The sequence below is a fragment of the Rissa tridactyla genome, chromosome 5 (assembly GCF_028500815.1).
Source record: "Rissa tridactyla isolate bRisTri1 chromosome 5, bRisTri1.patW.cur.20221130, whole genome shotgun sequence".
In the NCBI taxonomy this organism is placed as follows: Eukaryota; Metazoa; Chordata; class Aves; order Charadriiformes; family Laridae; genus Rissa; species Rissa tridactyla.
In genome coordinates this window covers 81732180-81756792 of record NC_071470.1, presented here as the reverse complement: position 1 = coordinate 81756792, position 24613 = coordinate 81732180, and the positions used below count along the sequence as shown (strand labels likewise).

The window sequence follows — 24613 nt, the reverse complement described above, 5'->3', positions numbered from 1 at the left end:
GTGGCTATTTTTTGCCTGTGTAATAGTCTAGATAAATAGGTTACCATAGTCGAGTGAGTTGCTGTTTGTAAGCAGAGCTGTGTTAACTGACACTATGAATGCTCTATGCCTGCCAAAATGCGGAATGTAAGAGTGTCAGATGTGATTCTGGTAAACAAATTTTATTCTGCATTTGGGAGTAACCAGGAACACAGACGTGGTCTGTCACCTAATTGTAACTTGATTGTTTGAGATGCTGTCCTTTTCTGAAGAAATTGTTAGTTTTGCAACAATCTGTTTTGGAATGGAATTTTTTCATCGTGTGTTTTGTATAGGTTTGGCTTAGAATACTTATATGTAATACTATTAATATACTGAGTGAACAGCTGTTTCCTGGAATGTTTGGAATACTTGCCTATTTCTAATACCTTAAGCGGAAAGCACCAGGCTGATTTGCAGATCCCAGTGATGCTAAGCAGCAGTTCACTGAAGCAAGTCACGTCATCTCTAGTCTGTCGATGTCTGCAGTAGAGATGGCTTGTCCTGTATTGTTCTCTCCAGCTTAAGAAGTTAGCCCGTGAATGTGAAACACCTGTTCCCTTGAAGGACTAAGTTCCGTTTTTTCTCCTCATGGTTGTCTAGCTGCTGACAAAGAAGGAAGGTAAATTCGTCTTCTGCTTTCTTGATTGTCTAGGGAATGAATTTCAGTCTCTTGAGTGTTAGTCTACCGGTTAAGAAGGTAGGAACCTTTCCCTGCCTTTCCTCTGATTCACGCGTTCCTTGCTCATGCTTGTCTAGGTTAGTTAGTTTTTACTAGTAGCAGTGGGATGTCTTGGGTATGGGTGGGGTCAGTTGTGAAACTGGGTCTCTGAACAGAAGCAGGGAGGAGGAAAATGCACAGAAAGTACAGGTTAACAACTTGAAATAAAAAAATTACTTGATCCTGGGGGTCTGTTTTAGTTAAGTAGGGAATATTGCTTTTGGTTTGTGTTGCAAAAGACTCTTTACTGTGTTCATGTTGCTCAAGAACAAAGGAGCAGATGTTATAAAACATTAAGTCCGTGTTTGGAGCTGGAAACTAACTTGCAGGGTTCTCACCATGAAGGTTATGATAGTCTCTTCTTGGCCTTGGTTTGCCTTAGGTTTACCTTGCTGCTTCTAGTGCAAACGCTAAAAGTACTGAAGAATACTGACTCATGTGAGAGTGAACATTCTCTCAGCATATGTTGTCTTGCTCTTCAAGAGATGTCAAAGCGGGTATTGATCTGAAGAACAACACATCCCCTTAGGGCGAGTCATTATCCTACAGATGGAGAAACACAGCAAGATGAAGGGATTTGCCCCAAGTCATGCAACAAGTCTGTACAAGAGACATGGGTAGAGTTTGGAACGTCCTGGCCGTGTGATGGTTTCTTCTTCATTGTTTCTGTAATATGCTGTGCCTTCATTGCCATATACAAAACTATGAAAGGAGTTCTGGTATTCGAGGACTTAAGGAAATTTTTGTTTGGAATAATGTATATGTTGGGGTTCCTTCCGAACTTGCAAGTTGGTTTAATGGATGAATTTATTCCTGTGGTGCCTTGAAACTTTAACGTGCAAGTCTCCTAGAGATATGTACTTCTGTGGTCCAGTTCTTGGTTTAATCCTTTTTCTGTTTACTGCCTTGTTTTACTTCTCTCTTTTTTTTTTTTGTTTGTTGTTTGGACTGTGATGTCTGCCTGTGCACCTTATCTTTCAGTATCAGTTCTAACGAGTTATTCTTGCAGCATTTTGCTGCTTTTATTATAAAACAAAAACTAGTTTTAAAAGTCAGCAATTAATATGATGTGTTCTTAATTTCTTTTGCAGTTCCTGTAGGCTGAAAAGCTGAATGTGCTTTTATTTGAAAAGATTGTTGCTAAACAATTTTTTCTTTTTTGTTTTGGATAGTTACTAAATTACTTTCATCCATTCTCTGCCCAGCCTGTATTTGTGTTTGGGATTACCCTGACCCACGGGGCAGATGAGAGAGAGTAAAGAGACAGTGAAGAAGATGAGGTGAGATAAAGAAAATCCTTATACTGATCACCTCAAATATTCATGTTGGATATTCTTAACTAATTCCAGCCAGTTAATCCAGTTTTGATCATGCTCATGTACAAAAAATGGTCAATGAGTTCACTGGTGATGACATTCAAATGTGGAGATGAGACTATGTAGGCTCTTTCTAGCAGTGAAGAGAGAACCATTTCCTTTTGCTAATTTAGTCTGCGTATGATGCCTTAGAGAAATCGCAAACCAGAAAATCTTCCTGTGACATCTGCCTTAGTCTGAAATGCTTTTAGCATTATGAATTGCTTGGTTTATCTCTGCATGGCCTGGTGACTCTTTTGTTTCTGTTGCAACGAAAGGTGGCACTTCTCCAAGCTGCTGTAGAACTAGCCGTTTTGCTGAAGCTGGGAACCTTATGCTTTGCCTTGTTTGTGTGCCATGGTAGCTTTGCGGTATTCACTGGGCGAGTTATTCATGTGTGAGGTTATAGATCCATTCTGTGACTTGCTCTGCTTTGGATTCTTATGCTTGCGTATTTAAATCACAGTTAAAATAATGATTTCAAGGAAAATGAAAGACATACTACAGAGCAAATAAAGCTTCTCTTTAATTACCTCTTGTGTGATTTGTCTTTTTTTAATTGGGTGGTAAGCGTTTAGTATGAAAATGGAGTTTAGTTCCAAAAAAGGTGCAGTGGTTGCATATTAGGTGTGTAATGTATCTGTACCCACTGATTTAACCGTTCTATAACTGTATTTAATTTTAACACTTGCTTATTATATTGGAGTTCAAATCAAGTTTGGTTTTTTAAGTAGTGTTGTGTGTGTTAAAGCTTAGCAAATGACATTTGAAATCAATCTATAAAATGAATCGAATGCATGGCTTCTATTGATCATAGACTTAAGTGTTGTAGAATGAGTAACTTCATTTTCCTGTCTACTCTGTATTCACAGATAATGTCGTAGTCCTACTTTTCAAACTTCCTCTGTTTTCGGTTCAGAGTAAACTACAGACAGTCGAGTTCAGTGAACAAACAGAAACTCGGGAGGGATGGGGAAAAGACCTTTTCCACGTGTTGAAGATAGAGTTGCTGTTTCAGGGTTTTTTGGTGTACGTTGTCATTTTGTTTGGCTTTTTTCTTTTTTTTTTTTTAAGCTGTGCTAGCAGATGCTCATCTTGCCAATGTCTTGGTCAAGTTGAGAAGGTTTCTTGTGAAAAGTTGTGCAGGAAGCACATCCTGCCTGCAGGCATCGCCTTGATTATACCTCGAGCAACACGTGATGTCTAGCGTGCTAAAGTTTGAGAGACGAGAGTTTTAATGGCATAGTGAAAGGGAATTGAATTAACTGTTCTGGTCTAGATTACACAGCGTAATCCCTTATGTAAATGTTTAGTCAACAGTCTTGACCTTGACAAAAAAAAAAATACCGTGTTCAGGTTGGTTGGTAGGGTACTGTTGTGGGGTTTCTGTTTGTTCTCGGACCTTGCTGTTTGGAAAGGGAAGCATCAAGGATGTGAAGCTCTATCTCCTGGAGAAAAATCTTACTTGCTCCTGCAAACAGCTGTCCCTAGAGAAGTGTTTCTTGGCTTCAGAAACGTGGATTGTGTTTCTTGAACTTCTGGTTTTTTTATTTTTTAAATTCCAAAACTGGTTCTAAAAATGCCGAGTTAGTAAGGGATGCAGTTCTGAGTATTGTAATGCACTGTGGATGGGAAACTCTGCAGCAATGCTTGAGAACTTTGGAGGCTTGTACAGAGGAAACACGCTTCAAAAATGCTGACCTGCTTCATAAAGAGGAAGCATGTTTATTGAAGTATGCTGGGATGTGCAAGAAGTACAATTATGCAACCAGTCGATTTATTTTCTTCAAACTCGTTCTTCCTCTACAAATGTGCGTCTCAAAAGTGAAAATCCCTTGAAGATCCTTGTGTTGTTGGAAGACAGTGTTGTTCCCAGGCTGGCAGGTGGTTTTGTGAGCACTGAAGTAGAAGATGCTGAACTGAACGCTGTTTTGCTTTTGTTACTGATGTGCCTGTAAACACATTGTTGTACTGTCTCTGTACAGTAAGCTGTATAAGATAACTCCAACTCAGCTTTGTGCTGAAACATTTCCTGGCCCCCACGGATGCTGGGATCAGACTGGATTAATCTCTTCAAACATAAATAATCGCGCTGTTTCTGTGAGAAGAAAGCACTTGTTCTTTTTGTTAGAAAAACCTACAGTACCCCTCCCTCTGTTTTTAAAAAAACCCTTTGTTTTCAATACATCAAGTAGCAAGTGTCTGAATGACAGCATAGCCCTAGAGCTTTAAGAGCTGAATTTGTGAATGAAGCCCATGTGCATTGTGACATGTTGTCAAATTTTACCATAATTTCCTGCTTTTGGTTTCTGTTAGAATGCGTAATGGACCCGTTCAATACTCTCAAGTAATTTCTGTTACAGTGTGGTTTTGGAATCTGTAAGAGAAAAAGAGGTTAATATTTTGATCTTCGCAATCAATTAATTGAGCTGGTGGTGATCTATTAGACATGTTTTGTGCTCCCTTATTAAGGGAAGTATTTGTTGACTGAAATAGAATACATCTGTTAAATACAGTTTTAGAGGTCGATGTGTTAGACCTTCTTCAGTGAATAGCAAGAGGAGGTGATAACGCAGTATTATGCAAGTATTACAGTGGTTGTGACAAATTGAAATGTAGAGAGGTTTTTCATATTTCTTCTAACAAGAGTATGGAGTAAGGAAGGGATCAGTTTTACCCTAAGACAGACAATGTTTTGTCTTGGGTGCCTAAGATTTATTACTTAGGGGGCGTATCAAATGCTTGCTTTTTTTTTTTGTTCTTTAGAGCATGCATTAAATCAGCTATTCAGTCAATACAGTTTCATCTTAAACTTCAGAGAATAATGCAGGAATTGCAAGCGTGTCTATTTCAGTAGCTGTGTTTGCTTCAAACAGTTTGCAAACTTATCTGCATTAGGAAATTGAGGGGTTTTGTTTCTCTAGAAGCAAAATAGTTGAGGCAGACACAAGATGGCACAGTGTTGTCATTATAGTAGTCAACTATGGATAGCAAGTCACCTGGATACTGAGAAGCACGCAGGGTGAGTAGCAGGATTGTCTTCAATGCAGGATGCTCAGCTCTGTTCCTTTTGCTGTTGGCTAGTTCAAAGCTTGAGCATCTCAATCGCCAGCTGTCAGGCAAAATTTGCCTAAATCTGGAACTACAACGTTAGCACTGAAATTTGGAAGATATCTGTAGTAGATTTAGTTGACAATCCAGCGTAGTGCTGTAGGACTCTAGCTGACTAGAACAGGTTTGCTCCGTACAGAACAAGAAGTCTGTATCACGTCATCAAATTATAATTTTTAAAATGTGTTTAATACTGAGTTGACAGAATAGATGTCTCCAGAAGGTCTTCCGGTGCATGGGAGATCTTGATCTGGGCTTCTCTCTGGGATGTTGTCGCAAAGAAGTCACACTGCGAACTGCAGCAAGAAAAATGCCATCCTCTGAACTTTGTGGAGGCGTGCCTATTGAAAGGCCAATTAATGGTATCTTAGTTTGTTGCTGTCATACAAACACATGTGCTTGCCTTAGTCTCATTTGTCTTGGATAATTTTTCCATGAGAGAAAGGGATGTTGCCTGATAGGAGGAGAGCAGAGGCTTTACAGAGGATAGCATTTTCAAAACTTGGAGAACTTCAATCAAACAGCTGAAATGTCTATCTATTGACTATTTCAGGCTTCCTTGCCAGTCCTTACGGGCCGGGAGGGAATGACAGCATTGTCAGAGGTGATGGTTAAAGGTTCCTGTTAAGGGTCTTTGAATAGTAACTTTACCACAAATTGTTGAGGTGAGTGCCATAGGAATACTTCTTGGGATTTAAAAGAAGAAAAAGATGCGAATTTGGGACTGTGGTTTTTTTTTTCTTTTTGTTCCTCTGTGTTCCACCCACTCATCTGTCTTATTATTGCCTGTCTTGATGTGAGGGGATTTCCTGTGATTTCTGAGCAGCTTCCTGTTGCAGGTTGTGCGGCACTTAAATTTGCACTGTAGCAAGCTTTCGGGATCTTTGGTGTTAAGAGAAAGCATAGCTGACATGTTGAAGTCTCTTAAGTATGTGAAGTTTGCTGGGGTGAAAGCTTTATTACTGCTTCATGATAAAAATACTAGTACCTATTTGCGTCACTGGCATCTGGGTTTTGGTTATGACTGCACACTGTGTCAGTTGTTCTAATTATTTTTAAATGGCTAAAAAAAAAATCAAGTGATTGGTGCATTTGGCACTTGTATTTGCAACGTAACTGCTTCTCCCTTTCCCAGTGAGAACACTAGACTAATAACTTTTTTTTCCTCTGTTTGGCACTTGGGCATGTCTGGTGCACGGGTGCTAATAAATGAGAAAACTTTTCACAGAAATCTATAGCAGACCTTAATTCATCTTTACCAGAACTCCATAGTAACTTGAAGTGTCTTGGATGCCCCAGGTAGTCTCAGGTGCTTATGTCAAAGCTTTTTGCAAAGTTGGACTGCAGCTGCAGCTAGAAGAAGTAAAAAGTGAGACTGCCTGCTCATCAGGAGGGCTAACAGTGCCGTTGGCAGGTAGAGGTGCGCATAGCAGACCTGCTTTTTATGGGTGCACTGGTGGTATGTGGGTCACAGCTGCTTTTTTCACAGCGCTGCCTCAGGAGCAGACGCTGGTTTGAAGAAAGCAGTGCTTCTTGCCTTAACTAGCCCTGATATTCAGATTGTCACACAGTGGGAATTTGTGTGGGCAGTGGGAAAAGGAACAATGGTATGTCCCTTGGAATGCATTGTCTGCACGCTTCAAGTGGAGAAATATTAAACTCCAAAATGCATGTGTGTAGAAATGGATCATTTTAAAAGTAGGGAACTATTTCTCCTCTTGCTTTTGGGCATGCTGAGCTCTTGAACTTGCAGGCAACATCTGTCATCTGCTCTTCCGGATGGAGCTGTGTCTCAGAGCCTTCTGTTCATGACTGAGACTCGTGGAATATGCTTTACTAAAAATATACAAATGTGTGTACACACATGACCATATATATAAAAATTTGGATATATATGATTAGTGTAATTTCATATTGCCGTGATTCACCAGGATGGCCTCTTCACAGTGCTTTCTGGTCAGTGAGCATGCGCAGGGATTAGGGCTATGGCCGGCAGACGTATGGCCGGGGTGGTGGGACAGTGGATGTGTGGTACCTTCCCGGTACCTGGAATGCTGTTCTGAGAGACTGCAGTAACTACTGTTCCTGATTCAGCATTTACGGGTGTGGGTAGTGGTTACTGCATATTCCTATAAGGATAAAATCCTGCACATGAAGTTCTGTTCTGTTTGTCTGGATTTGAGTATACAGTCGAGTAGCTCACCAGTTGGAGGAACATTCGGTGCTTCTGTGTGTTTTAATGGTATGTTAAAAGATCTTACTGTTTATATAGCTAAAATATGTGTAACTTGTTGAGAATATTTTTGTTGATGTTATTGCAGTCTGCCTTCACAAAATGGTTGGCAGCAGTCTGAAAGATGATGAAGGTACTGGAAGATTCTTCAGCCTTATTTTGTTCTACCTGAGTAAGCAAATAGGATATTTTTAATTCTAATAGCTATGCTGTTTCCTTGTTGGAGTTTCAGGAATGTAACATGGTAAAGCATAAACAGAACGTTGAGGCATGTGAAATTTTTCAAGGTTGACCTTAAATATGCATAGGGAAAAAAAACCAGACTATAAAATGTGGCTGTTGTAAAATTTTTGCTTAAAAAATACCAAAAACCACACACAAACCCCAAACATTGCTAGTTAGCTTGTTAATAAGATCCCAAAAATGGATGGCAAAGATGAAAGAAATGACTGTTCAAGGTAAGAAAGAGGTGTGAATTTCTACTTGCTGAGCTTTGTAATGAGTTTCTATGTCAAAACTTCTCTGCTGAGAATCTTCTGACTTAACTAACTGTAGATGCTATAGAAAGGCTTTTTAGCAAGTATTTCAAGGAGAAGTGATTTGTGCAATGTGACTGTCGTGTAACTTTTGAGTATTTAAGTCTTGGATGAGTTTGATGGAACTAAAAGACTAAGAGATTCAGCTCCCACAAGGCTTTTGTGGTTTAACCCCAGATGGCAACTGAGCCCCACGCATCCACTCGGTCGCTCCCCCCTGGTGGGAAGGGGGAGAGAATCAAAAGGGCAAAAGAGAGAACTCATGCGTTGAGGTAAAGACTATTTAATAGGTAAAGCAAAAGCTGCGTGCGCAAGCAAAGCAAACTTGTGACTTGACTATATCAGGAATTTAAGAAGGTGACCAGAATTGTCGTGATGGAACGGAAGTGTGTTGAGAAGATGGTGGCTTAACATCTGGAACTTCTTTGGCACCTTTTTAAGTGCCATAACTTAAGGCAGTTATGTTTTAAGCTTTTTTGGATGCATTGTGTTATGGAAAACTGAGTGTATTTTCTTTCTTCTCTCTATGACATAATAGGAAATTTTTTCGGCTTTTGAAATTGTTGGTGAAATAGCAGCTCCTGTGCTGACGGACGTTGGAAGTGTAGTTCTGTTCAGTCTGCAATCTTGAGTCTCTGGGCAAAGCAACTGCTCATTATTTCTGGTTGTGTTTATAGAATCGTAGAACTGCCTAGGTTGGAAGGGACCCTGTATAGGACAAGGCCACGTATGTACCTACCTTCTTTGCCCCCTGAGAGTTTTCATGAATGTTTACAGCACTGATTATTGCTTGCTTCGGTGCATTCAGTGATAAGTTTAGCATCAGAAATTACTTAAAAGGTTTTAAATTTTCATGGTTCACGGTTTGGCTGGATAAAGATTCCCAGAACGCTGGTGGCTATTAATTTTCCTGTAAATATTAATGTAGGTATTAAAGTTTTGTGTGGAGTTTTGCCACTTGGCTCGTTGATGAAAGGACTTTTATAGCAGTGATTATTACTAATGGAAAAACATTCGAAGTCACATATCTACTCCTTGGCAAAATGTGCAATAGGTCTGTATGGCTCATTCAGGCTCCAAGTATTGGTTAATATTGCCACCTAATGGTAAGAAGAGAAGTTGTCTGAGTATTTTTATTTTTATATATATATATATATATATATATTTCCACCCCCACCCTACTTTCTCCTTACTGTTTTCACCCAGTCATGTCTGCTCTGGTTCCATAAAAACAATTGTCAGGGAAGCTTGAAATCTGGCATTTTGTTGTTGTTCTGCAAGTCATGGAGAATTAAAATTCTCTATAAAATATAAAATTGGTTAAAAAGACAAGAAGTGATTTTTGTCTTCTAATGGTTACATTTTTGTGCTTTGCCTGAGTGTTGCTTTATATTTTAGGTCAAGTACTGGTGCTTAAAAAAGAAGCCTCTTTTTATTGAGAGGATAGTACAAAAATATCATCTTCCACTAACGAAGGTCTGCTCATCACTTCTAACTTAATTCCCCAGGCTGGTGACAGGAGAGCCCTATAGGATCATTTCAGCTCCGTCTGGAGTTTGGCATTAGAACTTGAGTAACTTTAGAGCAGGTTGTCCCAGTAATGTTTTGGGAAGGCCCAATGTAAGCTAGGTTAAGTATAATAATTTTGCAGAACTTAGGCTGTTGTATTAAAATTGGCAGTAACTCAGTTTTGACAGCATAGTATCTCATTGCTTTAATAAGCAATTAAATTAAAAAATAATAGATATTAATCTTGAAGAAAATTTCCTAATAAAACTTAACTTCTTCAATTGTAAATTATTATGTGCACATTTGTCCAAGCACGAGATGTGTATCAAATGAGGTGCATTATACGTAATAATGTGGCTTGCGGATTGTATCAGGAAACACGGAACACAAGCATTTCAGTCGGCTCCCTGATTATCAGAGCAGTTAATTTACATATTTCTGTCCTGATTGTATACCTGAGTTTTTGCACTAGTTGAAAGTTCCCATGGTAATAGTTGGCTTTGCATCAGAGAGCAGTCAATTAAGGAGGGCATGGATTGACATGAGCTCTTCTGTGAGGCAGGTTTCCTGAAGCTGTGGGAAAGCCGTGCGTGTGAACCCTGCGGTGACGCTCATGTCGTCTGCAGGAGGCCTTGAGCAGTAGAGAAGACAAACACAAGAGAGAGGAAACAGTAGGGTTGTTTTTCCCTTTGCTTTGCCTGAGCATTTGGACGTGCTTTCAGTGTGGGCTCTTTGACTTGCTTCTGTATATAATTCCTGTCTGTGTGATTGTTTTCTAATGGCAAGAGAAAAGAAAACTCTTCACACTAGGAAGCTGGGAGTATATGGAAGCTGCTCAGGTATATGGCTTGCAGTTCATGCCACTGTTGGACTAAGAATGCTCCTGATGGGACTAGTTGTGGGGAAAATGTTTAATTCCTAACTGCATGTTTAGTATGGGTTTCAATAAAAATACTACTTTAGAGTTGATGGCTTGCACCATCTGTGATTGCGGAGAGGTTCTACCTGTCTTCAGACTATGCTGAAAAGTCGCATGACTTTTCATGCGTGTCTCTCTCTTTAATGCAGTGTCTCTCAAGACTTTCTCTTTCCGTAGTATTTTCGTTTTTCTGTTTTAAAACGTAAGTTCAGGGAATTAATAGTAACCTTTAACAAGTACTGGGGGATTTAGAAATTGCGACAATCTGGAGAATACCTTCACTTTGTTCAGGTTTCTGGATGACTCTGAAAGTATTTCAGTGTTGATACCTGAATACATAGAGTTCACACTAGACTTCATGAATTTATTTGAATGTAAAAATGCTATTCACATATTTTAGGGGAACGTTGTAACAAAATAGTAAGATCCTTATGCTTTTGTCAAGAATACTTCATCTACGTGAAATGGATTGAGGTAGCAAGTCCTTGTAATCGCCTCGCTCAATGAGTGACATAGACTTTCTCATTCATTTCTTAGCGTGTAGTGATGTTGGTTAGAGCAATAACAAGAACTCAAGTAGCTTCATTTGCTTGTAATTGTTTTTTCCAGGTGGCTTCTCAACTGTGTTTCTGGTACGTACCCATGGTGGGATACGTTGTGCACTGAAACGAATGTATGTTAATAATGTGCCGGATCTCAACATATGCAAGAGAGAAATTACAATTATGGTAAGAAGCTCATTATTCGTAACTGGAGAATGTATTAATTTGTGATATACATAAACCAAAAGCCTCTACAGTAACAGTTGCTTCTAGACCACCTTTTCTTTTGACCTTGCACCATTAGTTTCAGAAACTAGTGCTGAGTTTAGGGTTGGTGCGTGATTAACTTCTGAAGCAATTATAAAAAAAATGTATTTGATACCACAGTCAATTTGGTTAGTACATGTGATTCCCAATCAAAAGTAATTTCTTCCAGTTCTGCAGTGGTAGCTTAAATTCTCATGACCTCTGTGTGCCCCAGCTTTGTTGGCTGAATAATGGTGCTGGTGGCACCCACCAGTCTTGTCATCCTGAGCAGGAGCAAGCATGTTCTTCAGATTGCAGTCCAGTGTTGGGGTAGCTCGTAACGAGTGTAGCTCAACTCCCCTACATCATCAGAGTTTCTGTTGTTTTTCAGCAGATGACTAGCAAATAAGGGAAAAACTAGATAGCTTAGTCAGGCATGCTTGGGTTTATGATTACTTGGCAGGTTAAAAAAAAAAAAAAAAAGAAAAAAGAAAAAAATTAGTTGCTGATTGGGCAAGAGAGAATCTCTTATATTGCCTTCTAGCAGATACTATGAAGACTATTTATCTCCATCTCCCTACACTTCTAGCTTATGTGTGTTCTAATCATAGCAGCACCTGTTTAATTACCTGATATGAGGTGCTTTTATTGTTAACTTTAAGTTATCCTAGAGGCAGCAACTCTGTAGTACAAATGACAACACTTGCATAGTCAGATGTGAAATAAGCATTGCTTAATTCCACATGCAAAATTGCTCTTAAAAGTTGTTTTTATTTCCTTGGGGACACCTTCAGTTGCTTGTGTGTAAAATCTTTGTAAAACTTGCAGTAGTTGAGACTACGACAGTTGTGGCTTTTTTGCAGCTATCTTTTTATAATAACTGAGATTGTTTTTCAGTTTAGCTTAGGACGGGCATGAGTAGTTTGGTTCTTCCGTATCTCCTACATACCAAGGGCTTAGCTGTTAATACTTCACAATGTTGGTTTAAAATGCAACAGTTTTGGTGTGTTGGCACTGTCCAACGAGTAGCATGTAAATGTTCTTTTCTGAGTGGTAGTTGGGTTGTGTTTGACATGTAGCAGTCGCTCGGACACTGCTGGCAGCGATGAGTCCGTGTCCTGCCTTTGTGGTGCTTGCTCAAGACGGGTAGATGTGGGGCAGGGGCTAAGTCAACTTGGAATCATAAATATTTGCCTGAAAATTTGTACTATCTTTTATTTGTTTAAATTTTTCTGTGCTGAAGTGAAATGTGCGTTTTCTTTTTCAGAAAGAGTTATCCGGGCACAAGAACATTGTGAGCTATTTGGATTGTGCTGTTAACTCCATAAGTGACAATGTTTGGGAGGTACTCATTCTCATGGAGTACTGCCGAGGTAAGAGAAGGCTGAGGTCTTCAGAGGAAATGCAGGGAAAAGGTTTGCATTGACCACGTGGGATTTCTAGGTAGAATTGTTCCTTTAATATACAAGGTTAACATAAATAGCTCACAGCTGGAATCAAATTAGTTGGTTTTGCTCTTATGTTTGTGTTGCTGTTGAGGCACTGAGCTGTTGAACACTGAGAAGATGTAAAAGTCAGTTTCACACGGGTTTGTAACTGACTGTGATTAGAAGCAGGGAAATTATTTAAGTATAAAGTGAAATTGTTCTGTTCTGCTGTTTGTGCTGATCAACATGTAGCTAGAACATAGTTTGGTAGGAAAGATTGGCAAGCTTTTCACTGCTATTCTCCTGCTATTTTTGTTTCAGATAACAATATTAAAGATGCTTTACTCTTATCTGACAGGTGACTTGGTATAAATGAGCATAGCATAGTGAGTGTTGATAATGCTGGCTGGCCAAAAACATAGTCCTGTGGTCCTGCTTTATAATGTAACTTTGTTTCAAACAATATGCAAAACCAGGGAAACTCCAGATTATTTTTTTCCACAACTCACATATACATTGGAATAAACTTGCTGTTGAGTTTAACTGCTGCAGTTTACCTAACATTTAGGGTAACTAGGCACAGACTTCATTAACGGAGATGGTGGTTAACCTAATAAACAGGTGATGGTATTGGAACAAGTGCTATGAGTACAAAGGAAATATTTCTAGACTAGAAAGAAAACGCACCCCATTATTTGTAATGCTCGAAGAGTACTTTGATTTGAGGTTTAGATTGGTTTTATTTGCAGCAGCAGCAGCAAACATAACAGCTTGTGCAGCCTGTACTGGAAGGAGCCAAAGATAGTCTTGATGTACAGTTTGGGGAAGGAAATAAGGAGATTACTTGAGAACTAATGGCCACGTTTTTGGCCCTCTACACTGCTTGTATGGGTGAATTTCTGCACCCATGTGGGAGCTCAGTTCTGACTCCCTGTTGCAGTATTCTTTCCTTAATTATAACGGTAAATGGCCACGGGAATGTCAGCTGTCAGATGACAGACAGTGTTAGGCTTTTCTTTTTAAAAGCATCCTTGTTTTGATGGAACGCTCACCAAGGCCCTGCAGATACTAAGCCTTGCTTCAGCTGTTAGCGTTAAGTGAGCATCGTGGTAGGAAGAGCCTAGTATTATCTGGCAAAATTACTTCAAGAAACAGGGAGATACTGATTCTTGATCTTAAAAAGAAACCTATGAAGGGGTTACGTGAAGTCTTTCTCAAAGTGTGGATTCAGGGCTCCTTATTTTTCTTTTTTTTTTTTCTTTTCCCCTTGTTTGTCTCCCAGAAGGACAAAGAGGGTGTCTAGAATATGAATTAATTTGAACTCAGTTGGCTGACAGGGTTTTGCCTATGGATCTAAAGGCGAGAGATGCTTTTGAGGTGCCATCTTTGTGTGATGGATGCTTCTTTGTGTTTGCGACAGTTCGTGCCAAACAGGATTCAGTCATAGAGACTTTTTTGTTCATTTGAGGCAGTAATTTTTCTGTGTAGGATCATACAGGAGTGTGCATTTGAAGAACCAGGTTCGTTTTAATTGAATGCAGTGACTGTGGAAACGTTTCTTTCATCATTTTTGTGGATTTTGTGCATATAACTAAGTCTTTAGTTCTGTACGTAGTAGAAATTTCTTAAAAAGATAAAAAAATCCTGTTGTTTCTTTAGCTGGGCAAATTGTGAATCAGATGAACCAGCGTCTGCAGACAGGCTTTACTGAGTCGGAAGTAATGAGAATATTTTGTGATACCTGTGAAGCTGTTGCCCGGTTGCATCAGTGCAAAACACCTATAGTTCACCGGGATCTAAAGGTATGAACTCATAAAAAGGAACATCTAGGTTAAAATCAATGATGTACTTAAAAAGGATTGAGAATATAGGAGATATTTCACTAAGACTGTGACTTCTAGTTAGGGAAGCGCTTGCTGATGTTGGAGCTGTAAGCAGAGTGATTAAACCATAAGGTGTCATTTACTGTGAATCCCAAGTCTGTCAATTGCATTTTCTGTAAACTTTTCTGTTTGTGTGTGAGAACGCGTAGTAACAGTTAACTTGGAAACTAATGCTGTTATTTGCATCTAATATTTGTGTGTGGTGGTTTCTTTTCAAGGTCGAGAATATATTGTTAAATGATAGCGGAAACTACGTTCTCTGTGACTTTGGCAGCGCCACTAACAAATACCTTAATCCTCAAAAAGATGGTGTTAATATGGTTGAAGAGGAAATTAAAAAGTAAGTTTACTTTTAAGTGGCCTATCATAAGCAATGATTGAGCTGCTAGGAAACACCATGTGGTGTTGTGCAGTGTGCACGTATCATATTAATATGAATTGAACGTAATGGTTGAATTTGAACTAATGTTGACACAAATATAGTAAAACAGTGGAACTACTTGGTTATATAGATTTCTTCCATTTATTCACAGTTGTTTTTGCAAAACAGCCTCTTAAGAATAAACTGTTGGAAAAAAGCATGCTGTTTTGAAATTAAATTGTTCAAAAATATATGTCTGGCTACTAGCCATTTTAGTAGTCTGATATTTTAAATTTGTGCTATTTTTAATACAGCTAATTCTATGAGAGAAGAAGAACTGATGTAAATAAGCATTGGAATGTGTTTACGTAGGGTCTTATTTATCGAGTAAGGTCCATGATCACTATCCTAAAATTGATCAGAAATTTTTTTAACTTTTACTACAGGCACACTCTTGAAAAAACGTGAGAGTTAGGTTATGCCTTTTCAGGCTAACTACTGCAGGCTGCTTGTTCTCAAGTTATAAAGTGATACAGGTTACTTTTTCCAGCTATGAAAAATACTTTGACTACCAGTTTAGTCGTTGTTTGAGATGTTAGTTTTTTGGAGTCTGCATTCTGTATGTTTCAATACATAAAAGGGAAAACTCATCTAGGACTCTCAAATCTTCCAAATGACTGCTTGTTGCAGTAATTAAGCACAGTGACTCTTGGGAAAGTGCATGTGCTGCAGAAGTACTTTAAAAACAAATTTTATCTGACTTAATATTGATTCTTCTGTATGATAATTTTGTGTTGCTACTCCGGATGGTCTCTGTGATGCTGCAAATGCAATGAATGACTTGTCCTGCATAAGACAATTCCAGGCGCGTATCTGAGACTTGGGTGTGAATGCTGCGTGCGTGGCAGATGCAGGAAAACATGCGTTCAGTTCTGAGGCACGCTTTTCATCTATGTCCTCTTTTAACTATATACTGCTAGGTATACAACACTATCGTACAGAGCTCCCGAAATGATCAATCTTTATGGAGGAAAAGCAATTACTACCAAGGCAGATATCTGGGTAAGCAAAAAAATCAGGTACTATGCAATGTGGAATAAATTAAGATGGGGAGCGGGGCAAGTTAAAGGCAGCATCGACTAATTGAAAAACTAATTCTTTGAAAGTGAAGTATGTCATGCACCTATACAATGCAGAATGTGGTAGAGCTATCTTTTGGTAGTTACGTCTTCAGTAAATAAAATGAATGCCCTGTGCGATGATCAATTAGAGTTAAGGGGGGGACACGATTTAGAATTTTTTTCCTTTTTGTTGGCTCAGGTTGCTGCTTACTAATTACCAGTCATATCTTGTGGAAACCTGTTGGCAGCATGATAAGGAAGGGTGTTTTTATTAGGTGACGCGCAGTGAAGTAAAAGACTAAATTGAGCGGAAAGGCTAGTGGTATCACTGTGTGAGACGAGCATGTGAACGCAGCTCTGGGGGTGCGCTCTGATTTTGGTAGCTGGTTGTCTAACATAAGGAGTCGGTGGGAAAGAAAGCCTTTTGAGAGCTGGTTTGTACATCAGTTTGTCTGTCAACAGTGTTTTGTAATGCAGCTTCTACATAACGGAGTAAGCCTCGGCTGTAGCTAGGATGCAATTTGTTTCTTGTTGGTGCTTCTTTGTTGTGTGAAAGGCTTACTCCCATCCCTTCACAGTGCCTGTATTTGTTTTTTACAGGCACTTGGCTGCTTGCTGTATAAACTTTGTTTCTTTTCACTTCCCTTTGGAGAAAGTCAAGTTGCTATTTGCGATGGAAGCTTTACTGTTCCGGACAATTCCCGATACTCTCATAGTATACACTGTTTGATAAGTAAGTATCTGGGCAGCGTGGCGATTCTTTTGCCTAGTAAATCAAATGAAAGACAGAAGATCCCACTGATGTTGGCGAGTGACTTGGATGGGTGGTGGAGACTGGCTGGGTGCTTGAGTGAACAGTGGGAGTTGCTCCTGGCTACCGTCTGTCTCGCAGCTCCTGCCCTTGCCCTTGAAGGGAGGCTTGCTTGTCCCTTTGCTCGAGGGAGGGCTGTGCCGTGGGGTACAGAGCTGAGCTGCCGGCCTACAGAGGAACTTGAGAAACCTAGACGAATATTCTTTGAAATGGCGTTAAAAGTGGGACAGGTGAACGAAGTACCAACAATTCTTTCTCTGGGACAGTTGGCGTGTCAAAATCACCTAGTGTATTCTGCATTTAATGGATGAGTTGATGATAACTTCAGAACTAAAGAGAATAAAACGGTGCAAAGACCTGCCAGGTGAAATTTTACCTCCCAACTCAGAGGAGCTTTGTTGCAGTTAAAAGATCTTCTGGTTTCTTTGGGAGACACGGATGATGTTTTTGGGTTTTTTTGTTTTTTTTTTTTTTTTCTTAAGTGGCTATAAACCACAAAGGGATGACAGGAATGAAAAGAGCAGCTCCAAATTTATTAATAGTCCCTTTTTATTCTTAAGTGTGTATTTTCTATGGAATGTCGGACCTTTAATAGTATTTTCTATCCAAGTTGGAGAGTTGTGCTTAGATGAATTTGAAGTGCGAGTTCACTTTAGAAATGTAAATGTACTGAGATGAATTGCACTGGGGGAAAATTTTATAGTTGTTTCATGGTTTATAACAGAACAAAAACCTGATAGTTTGTGCAACCCTAGGTGTTGGACATTAAACTCTGGCAAAAGTTTGAAAGCACAAAGAGTATGAAGAAAAATTTTGGCCAACGATAAGCTCTGAGGCTAATGATTGGTCTATTATCCGTGTACAGAGATAAAGGATCTAATATTTAGAGTAAAAATCAGTATTTTCTGTTGTCTTTATTTTCAAATGAAGATTGACTTGAATGGGAGCTCTTAGAAATTTTTTTAAGTTATGAGTGTTGCCACATCATTTATGCTTTTGTATAAAAGGAAATACTAAATCCAGACCATTTTTTTGAGCACACATTCATAATTGAGAAATAGCAGTACCACGGTAAGCATTTACCTTCCGCAAATACTTAGTAACTGACAAAATGAGATGAATTTTCAAGTGGTTAAGTACTTTTCTCTGTGTCACGGTGCTACTTTCAGAGGAGTACAGGTTTTAATCCAGTCTCCTCATAAGTATGAATGCTGATTTATTAAGATTCAATGAACTGCTGTGCCAAGATGAGCATTACTGGCACGGAATATGTGTGGGTGGGGAAGAATCTCATAATGTAAACTTCCCTTCTTTCCGTTTGGCATGGAAGCCAAAAAAAGCTGCAGTTGCTCATAAAAGGTATTTCAGGGACGTAGGGCTTGATCTTGGGTCTTTTACAGGGTGGGAGGGGAATGACAACCTGAACATTGTCCGCCTCATAAATCTAATATTTCAGAATCAAGTGGCAGGAGTCACTCGATGATGAGTGTTCTCTTTCCACTTAGCAGTGCTGTCACTGTTAGTTTAAATCTGCTTTATTTTGTAAAACTCGTTAAAAATAACACTTGCTGCTGTGAACTGTATTGGCCATGAAATAAAGTATTTGAGTGAAATCGTAGTATCTGTCTAAAATTATACTAATTAGAAAAACAACTTCAAGATTTTTTTAACAAGATCTTATTTACGGTTGGCTTTACGGCTGAACAGTTATGGAAGTTTAGCTCAATTTTCTCATCAAAACTGAAAAAGTAAATATTCATACGTTGTTCATTTTCTTTGTAGCTGAACATATTTTTAGAGGCTTAGCCTTTTCTCTAAACAGAAAATATCTTTCATTGTTTATTTAGGTTCTTCGGTCATTTAGGCAAGATTTCCTGATTATGTACTGTGTATCATATTGTAAACAATAGAAAGTAACTCTTATTTGCTTGAAAAAAACCAAACCTTCTAATTTGGGAAGCTAATGTTTGAAAGTGACGTCAGAAATTCCGCGTCTTGTCAGGAAGAAGTCCTTTTATACATGGAACTGTATTTTAGTATACAAAAGTGTGCATAGCCAACTAAACCTGCAAGACAAAAGTGATGTAGAACCTTAGCCCGATGCAGTTAGATACACCTGTGGGTCTTCTGTTAGCTACATTGGATTTTGTGTTAACCCTAGGAAATTCTAGTACTATGGGTTGGTTTTATGTTGTTTCTCTCGGAAGTTAGTAATTACTTCTTCAGTTGAGCTACTCTTTCCACAACTGAGTGTCAAAATATCGAACAGCACACACTTTCTCCAGTTATATTTGACCCTAAAAACTATTTGACTTGGCAAAAAGCATTTAAAAAAAACCCAAAAAACCAACGTAACAATCAAAATGACTCTTTCTGTGGTGAGCTCATTTGGCAGAGCTGCTGAATTTCTTCTTGTTCGTAGCATGCTGTCTCAACAGGCTTTTTGGTATCTGACAGTGACAACTTGGTCTTATCAATTTTTGCAGGATATATGCTTGAACCTGATCAAGAACAGAGACCTGACATCTTTCAAGTTTCTTACTTTGCCTTTAAACTGGCCAAAAAGGATTGTCCAGTGTCAAATATTAATGTAAGTAGTCGTTTTAATGTAAGTAGTCGTTTAACTTTTTCCATGTTTCCAGGTTGGCGTTCTTTACTGTACATAAGGAGGTTGTGCATGCGTAATTAGAGATACTCTTCCTCCTCCCGCTCCCAAAATTGCCTTTTTCCTTGGCTAAATGCGGTTTAGGGGAAACGTAACTCATCCAGGAATTTGGCTGCAATGGGGGTAAGTTAAAGGGCCACAGAAATTTAGCTGCTGCATGGCTTTCTGCAATGTGCTTTGCGCTGGAAGAGCCAAGTGGACTAAAAAAAATACTGTTGTTTCATCCGAAGGTTGGGCTTTGATTTAGTTCTTAAACTGGGGGCTAAACCAAGTCTGTTCTCTGCAGTTACAAGAAAACCTTTGCAGAAAGTGTTTTAGTTGATTGCTGAGAGTTGGTAGTGTGTAAATGAATTAGCTGACAAAACAGTCAGACCAATGATGGTTTTGTTTTACTTCTGTGACAGTTAAGAGAACGTAGAGATACTGTTAAATTAAAACACTTCTTTTAATCTACAGCCTTGTGAATGAGTTCTGCATGAAGCCTTGTAACATGAAAAACTTGAACCCGAGTATTCTTCTTCAATATGGAATGATTTTTTTCTTTCAGGATTTTGTGTTTTTAATTTATTAAAATTTATTTTTCCCAAGAATTCTCCTGTCCCTTCAACTCTTCCTGAACCCATGACAGCTAGTGAGGCAGCTGCTAGAAAAAGCCAAATAAAAGCAAGGTGAGCACCAGATGTGGCTTTCCTTTTTTTTTTTTTTCACTAATATTGTTAAACTATATGTGTGTCTGAAACCTGTTTTCATGCTTGTTGATAAATGAAAAAGTTTCTCAGTAGCAGAGGTCATTAGAAAAAATAAACTGTAATTCTAAGAGCTCCGAGTCTCTCTGGATGATTCCACCCATTGCTTTTTTTCATTGTATGGAGCATCCACAGAGGGGAAACTGAGGGCTTGTTTGATGGTGGAATAAGTAAGTGCTGCCAGTCTGTTTCTGGTCTGCTTTATTTTCTCCTTGTGTGATGAGTGAATTTCGAAATAAAAGATTTTTGTGGTAGGTGAGGATAATACGGTACACGTAAACTGTTCTTAGGGCTTTTATTTAAATGTGCAAATCAAATCTGACTGATGAGGGCAAGTGGATTTTGTTCTTGAAAAAATCACGATTTTTTTTTTTTAAAAACCAAAACATTCCTTTCTTTGGTACTTGTTAATAAAAATAAAACTAAACCTTGGGAATTCCTATTCGTGCTTTTTACTTCTGCTGTGCTATATGGTGTATGTGCAATGCTAAGGCTGGAAGAATCCTTTACACTTTTATTCCTTGCTATTGGAAATGGTTTTGGTTTTGAATCTACCAGCACGTGTGACTCGTGGGCTTTTGTGTTCGGCTGTAATCATCAGCTCTATTTCACCTCTGGCTTCATTAGCCTATTGGGAATGAGAAGCAAATGAGCGGGCTCATCTAGGCGGTGTTCGAGCTATGTAGATGTGTCTGGGCCATTTTAAGGTAATGTCATGGTCTGGAGGTGGTGGGTTTTGCTGGCTTTGCTGTCAGTTGGTAACGTGCAGTGGAGGGCAGGTGTAGAGATCTGTGGAATAATGTTTTACCTCCAACTGAATCTGCTTGATGATAGTAGGAAGATTGATAGTTTTTCCTAAATAATGTTTTCCTGACAGCCTTAAGTTACAGAAGTTTAAGACAGATGGAGTCTTGATGGGATATGGTAGGAACTAATATAAGGTGTTAGGTACTGGCGGTCAGATGGTGAATTAGTGTTTTTAAGCACTTGGGCAGTTTTAAAAAATGCATATACTACAACCTGGTAACAGGATTAAAGCTCAAAAGTACTTTGGTTTTGAACGTCTTTATTATCCTGGTGGACTGCTGTAGAGCCCTGAAGTACTGCGGGGAAGGTGCAAATGTTTTGAGCAGTTTATGGATGTTATAACTGCTAGAGGCTTAATCTCTAACAAAAAGTAGACTTAACAGATAAGGCTTTTCCTGATCTTATTTCCTGTGTGTGTGAACAGTAATCATATCTCTAGTCATAGGATTGCTGACTCGAGCACTGCAAGTAAGTTTCACACAGTACTGTGAACTGAGGAAAGCTTATACAGACATTTCATCTAGTGCCATGGTCTCCTTGGGAAATAAGGCTGTTGCAGAGCTCCTGTCAATGCTCTGCTGCAGCAGTCCTACATCCTTTGGCTGCAATGGGTGCTGAGTGCAAGTTTAGGAAGCAAATTTTAAGTTATTAAAATCCAATTCTGTAGAGCAACACATGGTTAAGACATAATTGAGCTATTAGGAGATACATCGTGTCTAATTTGAAGAGGAAACAGTCGTTTTCTAACCAAGCCTGTTCTATGGAAACTTGCCATTTCAGAATAACAGATACTGTTGGACCAACAGAAACCTCAATTGCACCGCGACAAAGACCAAAGGCCAATTCAAGCACTGCCACTTCCAGTGTGCTGACGATCCAGAGCTCAGCAACTCCAGTCAAAGTACAGGTTCCTGGTGAATTAGGTAATCGTGGGCAAAAAGGTAACTTAATGAAGTCGAAGGATGGACCAAAATAAACAAAGAACGAATTCTGTATTTCTTTTCCTTCTTTCTCTAGTTGGGATGACATTTAAACTGAATTTCATCTGCTTTTTTTAATATGCCAAAAAAAAAAAAAATCTCCATCCTTTCCAAAAGAGTCTAAATTTGACCAGGTGCCACAAAAACTAAATGCAGGTTGTTGAGAAGTGAAGGTATCTTTTTCATTGTGCTTGACACTGATTTTGAATTAACTTGCCCACTGTGGACTGTAAGAGAAGTTCCTCCTCAGTTTTGACTTCGAAATAATTCACTGAAAGTACCGAGGTCTTCTGTAACAAACTGCTTTGATTCTAATTGGAAAAATATTTTCCCTGTACCTCAATAAGTCGTGAGGTATCAACACCATGTAAAAACTTGACTTTCCTGTTGATTGACCGACGCACTTCACTTGCGCTGTGGGTGCAGTGGAGGGGCGACAGAGGAGTAACTGAGGGAGACTCAATCGAGAGAAATGGGTTTTCAGTAAATCCTTTGTGAGTTTTTCTTTATTTCATTCAAGAAGAGTTATGTCTCTGATAAATATTTATTTAAATAGTTTTTATTTATATCTTGAATACTTACTTATTTGTGCTTTGTGATGCTATGTACGTGTCTATTAGAGTACAGGAAGAGGAGCTTCAGGGACGGTATTGGGAAAGCCTCCAGTCACAAGGTCACTGAGAATATTTGTGTCCCAGGTGTAAACAACTCTTACTAGACAGGATTCAAGTAACATCCCACTTGGAAAGCTTTTCCTGTTATGACAGGAATAGATCATTCCTGGGCACTTCAGAATACAAATACAGCAAGCAAGAGAGATTGATTTATGCTAGTAACTGCTTACTTAAAAGGCTTCAAAAACAACTGAATGGCGAAATCCATCAGATGTTCTCTTTAAGGGAATTTGACAAGTGAGCCAATAGTTCCCTTCAAAAAAAAAAAAAAATTTATGCTTTCTATTCATACAAAATTGTGTGCTTTGAAGGTTGGGGTTTGAGATAATAGAATGTATGTTGTGTTAGTGGAGCAGAAGTCTTAAACGCAGCTTACTCTGTCGTGAGACCAAAGGAAGCTTCCTGCATCTTGTAAGTAGATATTGTGCGTTGACTGGCTTGTAAGTATTTTTGGAGAAATGAACTTAGTATCTCCCAGCTGTACTAGTTGTGAAGCTGGGGAGGGAAGTTCATAAACTGTTTCATCTTGAAGTGTTAAATAAAGAGGTTAATGGCCAGGGAGCTCTCTAGCTAAGCTTTAGAGATCCGTTTGTCAGTAGAGTTTTCTGATTATTACAGGAACCACGCGACCGGGGAATGGGCAAGAAATCTTACAGTCCCAAGGGAGCAGCCAGCACCCCCCGCAGCAGAACAGAGTTCTGCAGCAGCTGCAGCAGGGGGACTGGAGGCTGCAGCAGCTACACCAGTTACATCACCAGCAGCAGCAACCCGCCATTCAGGATGCCTATATCCAGCAGGTACGAGACAAATCTGTTAGACCAGTTTCTAAGAGACACGTGTTATGCTTGGAGTCGTGTGCTAGTTAAACTTCTCTGCTGTTCCTGCCTGGTTTTTTTTCCCGCTAGGAGAGAGAGAAAGGGAGCATGGCTCCTGCCTCTTCTTTTTACCTTTGATTTGTCTCTTTGTAAGCACTGCAATGCTTATCCTAGACGAGTTGCGTTCTTGGTGCTGTCTTGTTTTTGCAGTTTGACCCTGAATCACAGCGTGCTTCGAATTACCACTGTTGGCCCAAATAAAGGTTTTGTGTGCGTGTAAACCATGCTTGAGATAAATGCCAGGTATCATCTAGGTGACGAGGCTATGCATGCAGTAGATGATTGTATGTACACCATCTGAATAGGATTTCTGCAGTTCTTGCTTTCTTCTGCTTTTCTTGTGCAGTGAAGAGCTTCCTTTTTGTAGTTGTTCTGTCTACCCAGATTTTTCATGGATACCATGTGTTCTGACAGTATTCAGCTCGCATACTGTCAAGTATAATTGCTTCACTTGCATGGCATAAGTAACTGCAAACATAACAAAGAGCAGCTAGGTCAGAACTTGCAGATCCTGTCCAAGATGCCTGTTGCTATTCCTCTTTTTTCCCTTGTTGAGACACGTTATTCTTTGAAGCACAGCTGACTTATTTTTCCAAAGGGGCTCCGAACTGTTGAAAAAGGCAGAAGTTGGGATGTTAATTGGCCTTCCATAGAAAAGGCAGTGCTGAATATGTAGTCTTAATTTTTTTGTTAAGCAGGCTAGTATTAATTGGGGGGGGAAAAATGGAAAAGCTTCCAAACACAGTCATTAAAATGCAGTGACTGAGTTGCAAGCTGAATCTTGGTTATGTGATGTCTTAACTGAAAAATGCTGTTGAGTCATAGAAGGGATACTTTAATTGATGCTTTTTCTAAATATCTGGATATTTCTAAAAGGGGGGGATCGTAACTTCCTAAAGCCATTTTCTTCTTTTCAACTACAGTATCAACAAGCAGTGCACCAGCAGATGGTCCAACAGCAGCTGTTGATGCAGTCTGTGTACCAGCAGCAACCTTCCCAGTCTCAGTATCCTGCTATGGTATGTCAAGAATGGAACCTAGACGGGACAGTCTTAAAATACGTGCTGTGTTTG

The 24613-nt window shown here is 39.2% G+C and overlaps 1 protein-coding gene across 3 annotated transcripts in view; it reads left to right on the top strand.

Annotated features, from left to right (window-relative positions):
- Positions 1–24613, top strand: part of BMP2K (BMP2 inducible kinase) — a 58167-nt gene that overhangs the window by 9094 nt on the left and 24460 nt on the right. For 2 of the 3 annotated variants that reach the window (XM_054202556.1, XM_054202553.1), the window contains exons 2-12: positions 11012–11130; positions 12458–12563; positions 14277–14419; positions 14719–14840; positions 15842–15923; positions 16583–16715; positions 19280–19383; positions 20047–20126; positions 21792–21952; positions 23284–23462; positions 24464–24559. In XM_054202556.1, coding sequence (XP_054058531.1) covers positions 11012–11130; positions 12458–12563; positions 14277–14419; positions 14719–14840; positions 15842–15923; positions 16583–16715; positions 19280–19383; positions 20047–20126; positions 21792–21952; positions 23284–23462; positions 24464–24559 — 1325 coding nt within the window. The remainder of the gene's footprint in view (positions 1–11011; positions 11131–12457; positions 12564–14276; positions 14420–14718; positions 14841–15841; positions 15924–16582; positions 16716–19279; positions 19384–20046; positions 20127–21791; positions 21953–23283; positions 23463–24463; positions 24560–24613) is intronic. The other variant, XM_054202555.1, reaches the window with a different exon arrangement.